Source organism: Coregonus clupeaformis, chromosome 1 (genome assembly GCF_020615455.1).
Source record: "Coregonus clupeaformis isolate EN_2021a chromosome 1, ASM2061545v1, whole genome shotgun sequence".
Taxonomy (NCBI): Eukaryota; Metazoa; Chordata; class Actinopteri; order Salmoniformes; family Salmonidae; genus Coregonus; species Coregonus clupeaformis.
Window position 1 is genome coordinate 66,679,060 of NC_059192.1, and position 12,192 is coordinate 66,691,251.

The 12,192-nt window shown below is 43.2% G+C and overlaps 2 protein-coding genes across 4 annotated transcripts in view; one reads left to right on the top strand and one right to left on the bottom strand.

Annotated features, from left to right (window-relative positions):
• Positions 1-6,602, top strand: part of LOC121572386 (tectonic-3) — a 36,460-nt gene extending 29,858 nt beyond the window's left edge. For both annotated transcript variants that reach the window (XM_041884444.2, XM_041884457.1), the window contains exons 13-14: positions 5,428-5,565; positions 6,156-6,602. In XM_041884444.2, coding sequence (XP_041740378.1) covers positions 5,428-5,565; positions 6,156-6,392 — 375 coding nt within the window. In that variant the 3' untranslated portion in view covers positions 6,393-6,602. The remainder of the gene's footprint in view (positions 1-5,427; positions 5,566-6,155) is intronic.
• mto1 (mitochondrial tRNA translation optimization 1) overlaps positions 6,588-12,192 on the bottom strand; it is a 29,557-nt gene continuing 23,952 nt past the window's right edge. For both annotated transcript variants that reach the window (XM_041884434.1, XM_041884431.1), the window contains exons 11-13: positions 11,730-11,839; positions 11,374-11,531; positions 6,588-6,829 (exon numbers count right to left, since the gene is read on the bottom strand). In XM_041884434.1, the coding sequence (XP_041740368.1) occupies positions 6,656-6,829; positions 11,374-11,531; positions 11,730-11,839 (442 nt within the window). In that variant the 3' untranslated portion in view covers positions 6,588-6,655. The remainder of the gene's footprint in view (positions 6,830-11,373; positions 11,532-11,729; positions 11,840-12,192) is intronic.

Consider the following 12,192-nt stretch of genomic DNA (forward strand, 5'->3'; position numbering starts at 1 on the left):
TTTCGGATAAATAACTATCATATTGTGGATATAATGACTAAGTGGTAAAAGGCAAATAATAGAACAGCTAGAACAGTCTGGTAAGTTCAGAAAATGACATCACTTTACTGTAATGCAGCCTTTGAAACCAGGAAAATACTAAACTTACCATGTAACGATATTACACTTCTTCAAAATCTAATGGTGCTTTTCCATTACATGGTACCTACTCGCCTCGCTCGCCTTTTTGGTTTTCCATTACGAAAAAAAAGTACCTGGTACCTGCTAACATATACTTTTTTTAGCACCTGCTCAGTCGAGGTTCCAAGCGAGCTGAGGCGAGCCGAGAAGGTAACTTTTAGACATTTTGTCCTGCACCTCACACAGCGTCTCAACATTGGGGCTAGCAGGACCGAGTCTTCTCTTGATTTTTAGCCGTTGCAATGAAAGTTCTGTTTAACCGTGTAACTAAACCAACGTAGAGGTGAATAGCGCCACCCAGTGTATTGGAATGTGTTCAGTAGCTCTGCATCAATCCATTATCCGGAATTGATTTGTCTTGGCTTGATGCAGAGGGTAACCAATCAGGCGTTAGGTTCCGCCTACCAACTTTTGATGGGTCAGTTTGACAGTTTTAAGTAATTCAGGAAGCACTCCAACGCAGGACCATGAAATGTAAATGTAAATATTGAAATTATTATATATGTATTTTACATAAAATGAATCGGTATTTGAATTAATTAATGACACATTTAATAACACATTTATGTATTTAATTCTAATTTTAATTAATTAATGACACATTTAAGTAATTATTTAATGGTGTATTTATTTATTTAATTGTGGCACTTTTAGTCCTCCATACTCCTGTGAAGTCGTGACTTGCGACATACGCCTAGTTTCCTGAAACGGGTCACAATTAGGCCCTAATCTATGTATTTCACATGACTGGGCAGGGGTGCAGCCATGGGTGGGCCTGGGAGGGCATAGGCCCACACACTTAGCAGCCAGGCCCACCTACTGGGGAGCCAGGCCCAGCCAATCAGAATGAGTTTTTCCCCACAAAAGGGCTTTTTGCAGACAGAAATACTCCCCAGCAAAAATATGGGGGATTGGAAATTATGCAGATAATTACATTGACCGAAGCCACAATCTATCTGCAATATTAAAGCTGATCATGGCTTAAGCACTGTAAATATACACAAATAAAGGCAGAGAATAACAATTGAGATTGCATGTGATTAACACATTTCTGTTAATTACTATAGCTCCCACCTTAGGCCAATCAGTGTAATTTTGTAAATGCTGGATCTCTATGGCAAGACGCTTCATTGACCTAAGTTTAGTCAAAATCGGCTCAGTGCTGTCAGATATCGTGTGTGACTAACGTACGAACGAACGGATGGAGACAGATCGACAGTCCCCTCCCCGATTTCATCGTGGGGGACAATAAGGCTATAATAACCTAACTATATGGTGAAGTTGCATACAGAAATAGAATTCAGAACAACTGTATAGGAAATACTGAAATGTTCACATTAATTATGAACCTCGGGAGGCAGTAATGCCGAAATACAGGTAGTGTCTCAATATAGGAATAAGCTAAGCCAGCATATGACGACCTAGCAAGTAGCAGGCTAATTAGCAGAAACTTCTATACAAGGTAAATAACAGATAGTGCTTAATTGTCATCACAGTAACAACCAATACAAGGTCATGAATTTACTTTAGCAGTTACGCACATTGGTGTACACAACACAATAATATAAAGGGAAAACAATAAGGGAGTGTACATTATTTATAATAAGGGTTACCTGGAGAAAATCGGACCTCTCCAAAATGAAAATGGATGTCCCTCCCTACAGCAAAATATATTTTAATTAAACCCTCCCTAAATGCTTGAAAAAAAACAAGTGACCCTCCCCTATACCCAAAATAATAATTAACACAAAGTGGATAGCAGAGAACATGCCTACCGTTAACCCTCTCTCCTAGGACAGACCAGAGACTTAGGTGTGCAGTTTTAGAAACTGTTCTTCGTCCTGGAAGCATTGCATGGCAACGCAGGAATTTTGATACATTTACATTTTAGTCATTTAGCAGACGCTCTTATCCAGAGCGACTTACAGGAGCAATTAGGGTTAAGTGCCTTGCTCAAGGGCACAGACAGATTTTTCACCTAGTCGGCTCGGGGATTAGAACCAGCGACCTTTCGGTTACTGGCACAACGCTCTTAACCACTAAGCTACCTGCCGCACGCAGGGCCAGAAAGTTGTGGGTTCGCAGACCCCCGTGGACAAGAATAGGGGTAGAAAGATCTCCTTTATAGTAAAAGCATGAATCTATCATGGTATTTGCGAGTCAGAGAAAAAGTTGCCTTTTATAAACATTTCATGCAATTCTACGTCATTATACATGACTGGAGACCTTTGCAGAATCTTTTTTAATACACAAATTACTGAAATTACAGGCTAAGAATGGACAGAGAGATAGGCCTATGCGTTCATCTTATCAGTGTCTTGTTTGCAACAAAACTGTCCCTGTTTGCAAATAATTAAATCTGAGATGTCATTATGAATCTGAGCATGGTACTTTCAAAAATTAGGCCTACCTTTCCACCCCAGACAGAGTAGGCCAACCGACGCAGAAAAATTTGAGGTTTAACTGCTGGCTACTCTTCTTCCATGGCTTAACCCAACAAGAGAAGGTCATCAGTGTTTCCCTAAAAGCTGTCTGGGTTTAAACATCTTATATTGTACAGAAAGTAAATTGCTTAATCAATTGATAGTAACAGAATTAGATTTCTTCCCAAGCAAAGTACATTTTTTGTCTCCTCGGCTATAGAATGTTATAGCTCAGCCTCTGAATGTCAAAGAAACTAAACAAAGATATTCCCATATGCATCGGAGTCACGTCTTAACAGCCATTCACTGACACAGAGGTAGGCTATTTAAAAAGTGCATGGTGGGTGGCGGAATTGGCAGACAAATCTATGGATAGCAGCCTATAACTTCATTTAATCTGTCAAACAGGTAGGCCTATCTCTTATTTTTAAACAGGACAAAAAAGTATCCAACACAAAGCCCGAGTTGTTAGTAAAGTCAAATTAAAATGAAGACTGTTTAAATGAATTATGCCTACTCGAATTTGCCTATTATCAGCACCATTAGCTGTCCATTTCCGATTGATTGTGCCGCAGCTGCCGCTTCAAGTTTCAGCACCATAATGTAAATTATCTGGCTTATTGTGAGGTCATCAACTCTGACAAATACATCATGGGCAAGAAACATTTTGTTTATATTCAAATCAATTATAGCAGGAGCAAGCTATCAAAATTGACTTCAGGTCCACCTCATTTTCGCTCTCTCCTCAAACTGAACATGACCGCCTAATCAAAAAAGTTAAGAGGAAAAGCCTTCGACTCTCCTCCTGAACTGCCATCGTAGGCCTACACAGCACAGCCATTGTTTAGGAAGCACAAAAAAAGGTTTTGATCAACAAGAGCAGAGCAACCCGGGGATCAGGGTTGGAATATCTATTGCAGTGTGTAATGCAGCCTAGTTTTTTTTACACCATCCCAGCAGCGCAAAAGACTCAAGAAAGACGTGCATTTTCTTAGAAATACACCAAAAGTATGTGGACACTCCTTAAATTCAGTGTATTTGGCTATTTCAGCAACACCCGTTGCTGACAGGTGTATAAAATCGAGCACACAGCCATGCAATCTCCATAGACAAACGGTGGCAGTAGAATGGCCCGTACTGAGGAGCTCAGTGACTTTCAAATGCCACCTTTCGAACAAGTCAGTTCGTCAAATTTCTACCCTGCTAGAGCTGCCCAGGTCAACCGTAACTGCTGTTATTGTGAAGTGGAAACGTCTAGGAGCAACAACAGCTCAGCCGCGAAGTGGTAGGCCACACAAGCTCACAGAACGGGACCGCTGAGTGCTGAAGCGCGTAGCACGTAAAATCGTCTATCCTCGATTGCAACACTCACTACCGAGTTCCAAACTGCCTCTGGAAGCAACGTCAGCACAAGAACTGTTCGTCAGGAGCTTCATGAAATGGGTTTCCATGGCCGAGCAGCCGCACACAAGCCTAAGATCACCATGCGCAATGCCAAGCATCGGTTGGAGTGGTGTAAAGCTCGCCGCCATTGGACTCTGGAGCAGTGGAAACGCGTTCTCTGGAGTGATGAATCACGCTTCACCATCTGGCAGTCCGACGGACAAATCTGGGTTTGGTGGATACCAGGAGAACGCTACCTGCCCCAATGCATAGTGCCAACTGTAAAGTTTGGTGGAGGAGGAATAATGGTCTGGGGCTGTTTTTCATAGTTCGGGCTAGGCCCCTTAGTTCCAGTTTAGGGAAATCTTAATGCTACAGCATACAATGACATTCTAGATGATTCTGTGCTTCCAACTTTGTGGCAACAGTTTGGGGAAGGCCCTTTCCTGTTTCAGCATGACACTGCTCCCGTGCACAAGCAAGGTCCATACAGAAATGGTTTTTCGAGATCGGTGTGGAAGAACTTGACTGGCCTGCACAGGGCCCTGACCTCAACCCCATCAAACACCTTTGGGATGAATTGGAACGCCGACTACGAGCCAGGCCTAACCGCCCAACATCAGTGCCAGACCTCATGGCTGAATGAAAGCAAGTCCCCGCAGAAATGTTCCAACATCTAGTGGAAAGCCTTCCCAGAAGAGTGGAGGCTGTTATAGCAGCAAAGGGGGGATCAACTCCATATTAATGCCCCTGATCTAGGGATGAGATGTTCGATGAGCAGGTGTCCACATACTTCTGGCAATGTAGTGTAACTTTGCACTGTGCTTCTCCGAGCATGGCCTATGGATCATTTGATTGAGACCACACTAAATAGCCTATACGCACACTTGATATTACGCCCAGCAGAGAATCAGAGATGAGGGGCGGCATCGGGCACACATCGATATATAGCCGAATAAGTAACTTATTCTGAAATATTGACATTTCATCAATCACATGACCCCTGGATTAGATTGAAAAAATACTAAACCCTCCCCCTGACTGAAGTTGAAAAAGCATGACCCTCCCGCCATTTTCCTCCAGGTCCCCATTCTGTACATTTTTCAAACCATCCCTAAATGGTTAGTGCTCTCCGGGATCCTTGGGATGTCCCTAACCTTAACCATAACCCTTACCTAACCATTTTAAATGTCAATGGGGTAGGGAAGTTCCAATGATCCCGGATAGCAAGGGCCATCCCTAAATGGAGCTGCTATCAGATGCAGGCTTGCATCAGGTGGAATGCCGCAGATTAACTAAAGTCTGTGAAGCCACGAGAGGGAGCGCAAGGCCATGTGCAACCGGAGATTGCGCAATACACAGAAGATTGTCACTCAACAGGGGGCTTTTCTACACATTCAATGTACATGTATAAATGTCTTCTCTCTTCCCTCTGTCTCAGGAGTCGTCGTGTGAGTCCGGGTGTCTCCTCCCCCACTCCCTGTCTGTCCAGGTGCTGTGGGCTCAGACAGGTCTCCTGGTCTTTCCCCAGAAGTACATCCTAGGGGCCAAATACCTCTTCCACTGTCAGAGGGTCAAGGTAAGGGTCAAGCATGTCTCCTCTTGGAGTCGGTGAGCAGTTTTCAACCTCTCCATATCCTCTAGTCCCCTCAAATTCAATTCTGGACCTCGAATCCAGTTCCACTGCTTTTTACCCCCCCATTCTTCCCCTCTAATCAGGGACTTATTTAGACCTGGGGACACTTGGTGGGTGCAATTAATTATCAGGTAGAACAGAAAACCAGCAGTAGTCTGGTCCTCATAGGGTAAGATTTGAATACCCCTACTCTAGTCTCTGTTCATTTAGTTTAAATTGGTGGGTGTCCTCCAACCTCCTTTGCCATTTTAAAGGGATAGTTCACCAAGGAAAGAAATGTGTAATTTCGGTAAACTATCCCTATAACGTATGCATAAACCTCATAAGGGCTTATGACCTTATGATATTTTCTGTAGTTGTGCTGAGCAGCTCTCACAACGCCAGGAGAAGTGTTAAACTTCTCTGGAACCACATTAATATGATACAGCTGCAGTCTTTTGAGATATGCCACTGCAAAATAAATGACCTGGAACCCCCATTGTTTCCCTCTCAACCACCTTCTTCCCCCTGCACACTGTCTTTCTCCTCTTCAGTGTCCCCTCGTCTCGCCTTTCGCTGTGACCACAGAGGTGATGTTTGTTGACACTACTGTCTACCCAGAACCCCCCAGGGGAACGCCACAGCCCAAGTGGAAGTTTCCGTTTGACTTCTTCTCCAGAGGGACAGGCGAGCTGGATGGACAGACTGTCACCACCAACAGTAGTGACCTCAGAAAGCTCACGTGGGATACAATGTTGGTTGCACTACTACTGTTGGGTTGGTTTCACTAAAATGTTTGTTACAGAACTAGAAATGTTCACTCGATAATCAATTTAGCTTGTGTGATAGTTTGTATGTTGGATTTTGTTTGGTACTGTTTGTGAGAGCTTCAGAGTAAGGCAAGGATGAATAGATAATTAAATGAGTGAAATTGTGCACATAATTGTTTGGTTTGAAATCTCAAGTCATTCCAAATTAAACAGTGATGATTTCCAAAACTACCATAGTTTATTTTTGTACATTATTTTTTAACAGTTGTTATACAGTCATTATTTCACTGCGATATCTGTATGTTGCTTGCACACAGCTGTCCCTTTCCCCCCTCTTTTTGGCTCGATCGGTTTCTGTGCTCTGTGTGTCTGTTCCTCTGCCCGGTCCTGAGGACATAGTTGAGAAGGTGGATGATCCCAGCGGGCGTCATCCCTGGTAGACGGGTAGCAGCGCCCAGCTAATTTACAAAGACAAGACAAAAGTCTAAACTCAGTCAAACTCAAAAACATCAATCTGCTCAACATAAATAATTTTACAAATAATTGATTATCATGACTATTTAAGCACAGGGCAGCCCAACGTTTGCTAGATAGCTTCGATAGCTAGAATTTCTATAGAATCATTGTTAGCCTTCATCAAGGAACACCCCTTTGAAGTGCCTTGCAAAAGTATTAATCTCCCTTTTCCTATTTTGTTGCATTACAATCTGTAATTTAAATGGATTTTTATTTGGATTTCATGTAATGGACATACACAAAATAGTCCAAATTGGTGAAGTGAAATAAAAATAAAAATATATGGAAAACTGGTGCGTGCATATGTAAGAACTGGTGCAACCAATTACCTTCAGAAGTCACATAATTAGTTAAATAAAGTCCACCTGTGTGCAATCTAAGTGTCACATGATCTCAGTATATATATACCTGTTCTGAAAGGCCCCAGAGTCTGCAACACCACTAAGCAAGCGGCACCAAACAGGAGCTCTCCAAACAGGTCAGGGACAAAGTTGTGGAGAAGTACAGATCAGGGTTGGGTTATAAAAAAATATCCAAAACTTTGAACATCCCACGGAGCACCATTTAAATCCATTGTTAAAAAATGGAAAGAATATGGCACCACAACAAACCTGCCAAGAGAGGGCCGCCCACCAAAACTCACGGACCAGGCAAGGAGGGCATTAATCAGAGAGGCAACAAAGAGATCAAAGATAACCCTGAAGGAGCTGCAAAGCTCCACAGCGGAGATTGGAGTATCTGTCCATAGGACCACTTTAAGCCGTACACTCCACAGAGCTGGGCTTTACGGAAGAGTGGCCCGAAAAAAGCCATTGCTAAAGAAAAAAATAAGCAAACACGTTTGGTGTTCGCCAAAAGGCATGTGGGAGACTCCCCAAACATATGGAAGAAGGTACTCTGGTCAGATGAGACTAAAAGTAAGCTTTTTGGCCATCAAGGAAAACGCTATGTCTGGCGCAAACCCAACACCTCTCATCACCCCGAGAACACCATCCAAGCTTATAGATACATACCCCAAGAGACTTGCAGCTGTAATTGCTGCAAAAGGTGGCTCTACAAAGTATTGACTTTGGGGGGGGTGAATAGTTATGCACGCTCAAGTTTTCAGTTTTTTATGTCTTTTTATACCTCATTTAGCAGGTGAAGATTTGGATAACCACTGGCATTCTGCTGAAAGGTGTTAGATCTATTTACTATATTGTGGTAGTGTAACATGTCATTATATATAAATATACAAATATCAACATACTAGGCTCACCCATACTGAGAATGCGTCATCAAATGCGCAATTGCTATGTTTTCCACCATTTGTTCATTTTGGTACAGTCAGTCACCTTATCTGATTATCAGCTGTTGTCAAACACATGGGTCATACTTTCTATTTTCGCATACCTAAACAACCTATTTAGGACGCAAGTACGAGTGATCGGACACGGCCCTACATCACACTAGGTCAGTTATATATTTTTTGTCATAAACAAATGACTAGCTGTAGCTAGGTTTCCAGCTAGGTTTCCATCCAATTGGCGACAGATTTTCATGCAAATATTCTAAAATCCGTATAAAGAAAATATGCGAATTTTCCCACCAGTGGTGTGTTTCCACCAAAATGACTTATTGCCGATAAAAATCAGTGCGTGATGACGTAGTGCACATAACATATTATTTTTCGCTTACGTTTTCATGTACCGAATGCGTTTCCATCACATTTTCAACTAGTGATAGTTTTCATAAAAACTGTTGCGTTAAATAGCAAATGTACCTACTCTGGTCTTGGAACGTGCGCTCCAGCCAACAGCTCGCAGATACAGTGCGGGTAGGCTGTGCAGATAGGCTAGTCTACATGAGATTATTATGGATAAGTGCGAGAATATTTGTATTTGTCAAACAGCAGTCAAGCATCGATCATGTCATCAGAATAAGACCCTCGATATTTATTGGAAAGGAGCACCAAGCTCATCACAGTGCACTTTCACCACCCTGTGAAGTTCATAATTTATTTAAGCTGTAGCCTAATAACTGCATAGTTTCCCCAAGTCATAGTGGGAGGACCACACACACCAAATCATCGTGTGACTCCAAGTTTACTTCGATAGGAAGGCCATAAAAATTGTCAGACTCCATCCACCCAAGTCATAGACTGTTCTCTCTGCTACTGCACAGCATGTGGTACTGGAGTGCCAAGTCTGGGTCCATAATGCTCCTTAACAGCTTCTACCCCGAAGCCATAAAACTGCTAAACAATTATAGTCAAATGGCTACCCAGACTATTTGCATTGACCCCCTTATTTTATTCTTATTTTCTCAACTAACCCGTACCCCTGCACATTGACTCGGTACCGGTACTCCTTGTACACTGCTCAAAAAAATAAAGGGAACACTTAAACAACACAATGTAACTCCAAGTCAATCACACTTCTGTGAAATCAAACTGTCCACTTAGGAAGCAACACTGATTGACAATACATTTCACATGCTGTTGTGCAAATGGAATAGACAACAGGTGGAAATTATAGGCAATTAGCAAGACACCACCAATAAAGAAGTGGTTCTGCAGGTGGTGACCACAGACCACTTCTCAGTTCCTATGCTTCCTGGCTGATGTTTTGGTCACTTTTGAATGCTGGCGGTGCTTTCACTCTAGTGGTAGCATGAGACGGAGTCTACAACCCACACAAGTGGCTCAGGTAGTGCAGCTCATCCAGGATGGCACATCAATGCGAGCTGTGGCAAGAAGGTTTGCTGTGTCTGTCAGCGTAGTGTCCAGAGCATGGAGGCGCTACCAGGAGACAGGCCAGTACATCAGGAGACGTGGAGGAGGCCGTAGGAGGGCAACAACCCAGCAGCAGGATCGCTACCTCCGCCTTTGTGCAAGGAGGAGCAGGAGGACTGCACTGCCAGAGCCCTGCAAAATGACCTCCAGCAGGCCACAAATGTGCATGTGTCTGCTCAAACGGTCAGAAACAGACTCCATGAGGGTGGTATGAGGGCCCGACGTCCACAGGTGGGGGTTGTGCTTACAGCCCAACACCGTGCAGGACGTTTGGCATTTGCCAGAGAACACCAAGATTGACAAATTCGCCACTGGCGCCCTGTGCTCTTCACAGATGAAAGCAGGTTCACACTGAGCACATGTGACAGACGTGACAGAGTCTGGAGACGCCGTGGAGAACGTTCTGCTGCCTGCAACATCCTCCAGCATGACCGGTTTGGCGGTGGGTCAGTCATGGTGTGGGTTGGCATTTCTTTGGAGGGCCGCACAGCCCTCCATGTGCTCGCCAGAGGTAGCCTGACTGCCATTAGGTACCGAGATGAGATCCTCAGAGCCCTTGTGAGACCATATGCTGGTGCGGTTGGCCCTGGGTTCCTCCTAATGCAAGACAATGCTAGACCTCATGTGGCTGGAGTGTGTCAGCAGTTCCTGCAAGAGGAAGGCATTGATGCTATGGACTGGCCCGCCCGTTCCCCAGACCTGAATCCAATTGAGCACATCTGGGACATAATAATAATAATAATAATAATATGCCATTTAGCAGACGCTTTTATCCAAAGCGACTTACAGTCATGCGTGCATACATATTTTTTTTTTGTGTATGGGTGGTCCCGGGGATCGAACCCACTACCTTGGCGTTACAAGCGCCGTGCTCTACCAGCTGAGCTACAGAGGACCACATGTACACTGGTCACACATCATGTCTCGCTCCATCCACCAATGCCACGTTGCACCACAGACTGTCCAGGAGTTGGCAGATGCTTTAGTCCAGGTCTGGGAGGAGATCCCTCAGGAGACCATCCGCCACCTCATCAGGAGTATGCCCAGGCGTTGTAGGGAGGTCATACAGGCACGTGGAGGCCACACACACTACTGAGCCTCATTTTGACTTGTTTTAAGGACATTACACCAAAGTTGGATCAGCCTGTAGTGTGGTTTTCCACTTTAATTTTAAGGGTGACTCCAAATCCAGACCTCCATGGGTTGATAAATTTGATTTCCATTGATCATTTTTGTGTGATTTTGTTGTCAGCACATTCAACTATGTAAAGAAAAAAGTATTTAATAAGATTATTTCATTCATTCAGATCTAGGATGTGTTGTTTAAGTGTTCCCTTTATTTTTTTGAGCAGTGTATATAACCTTGTTATTGTTATTTTATTGTGTTACTATTTTTCCTTTAGTTTATTTAGCACATTTTTATAATTTTTTAACTCTGCATTGTTGGTTAAGGGCTCGTAAGTAAGCATTTCAAGGTAAGGTCAACACCTGCTGTATTCAGCGCATGTGACAAATACAATTGTTTCCACCACCATTTCCAGCATAATTCATTTTACCGACACAAAAATATCCCAGCATGTCAAACAAACACATTATCTGTCGGTATTTATAAAATTGTTACAGAAACTTCCTGTTTCCATCAGTTGTCGTGATTATATTTTTTTACGATATGACTTTACTGATGGTTTATGTTGTAGTTTTACTGAGACTCACAGTGTTGGGCCTGACTCGGTCCAGTATCTCTCTGACCTCCTGAGAGAGGGACACTGGTAAGGAGAGGTAGTCCATGTCAGAGGGGAGAGCCAGACTTTCCTCCCTCCGTATTCTCTCCATCTCTCGACTCTGCTTCTCGCAGTGGGGTCTGTACACAGCTGAAAGCCACGTGGCAGAGGGTTCAGTACTGTTTTAAAGTAAAGTTTAACAGACTAAACTGAGTGCGTGTCTGAAATGGCACCCTATTCCCTATATTGTGCACTACCTTTGACCAGAGCCACAAAAGCAGTGCACTATCTAGGGAATAGACTGCCATTTCAGACGCAGACTGCTTGAGACTTAAAAAGAGCAGTTACCTTCAATCTTGAGTCGTTGTGAGTACTCAAAATATGGTGAAAGGCACTCTGGGAAGGCAGAGGCCAACATGTCAAAGGACACATCTTTGTATTGCAACAGATCCAAACCACTGAGAGAGAAAGATAAATGGTATAGTAAAAGTTAATGATGAGCAGACTATATACACCTCTGCTTGAGAAAACAATAGAAAGGAATTTTGAAAATGTAGTAAGCATTCACTTTCTCATAGGTTGCAGTGTTGTTAGTGACTCCACATTCTGAAACAGACAATACTCTTTTGACAACCTGTGTGTGTACACAAATACCAGATAAGGATGCATTTGAAAGATACTGTTCCCATACATAGAACAATAGAAAGTCATGGCCACATTCAGTAGGCAAACCTTGCTGAATGTTGCAGAGAGACATGTCCTCAATCTACACACAATAGCCCATAATGACAAAGCGAAAACAGGTTTTTAG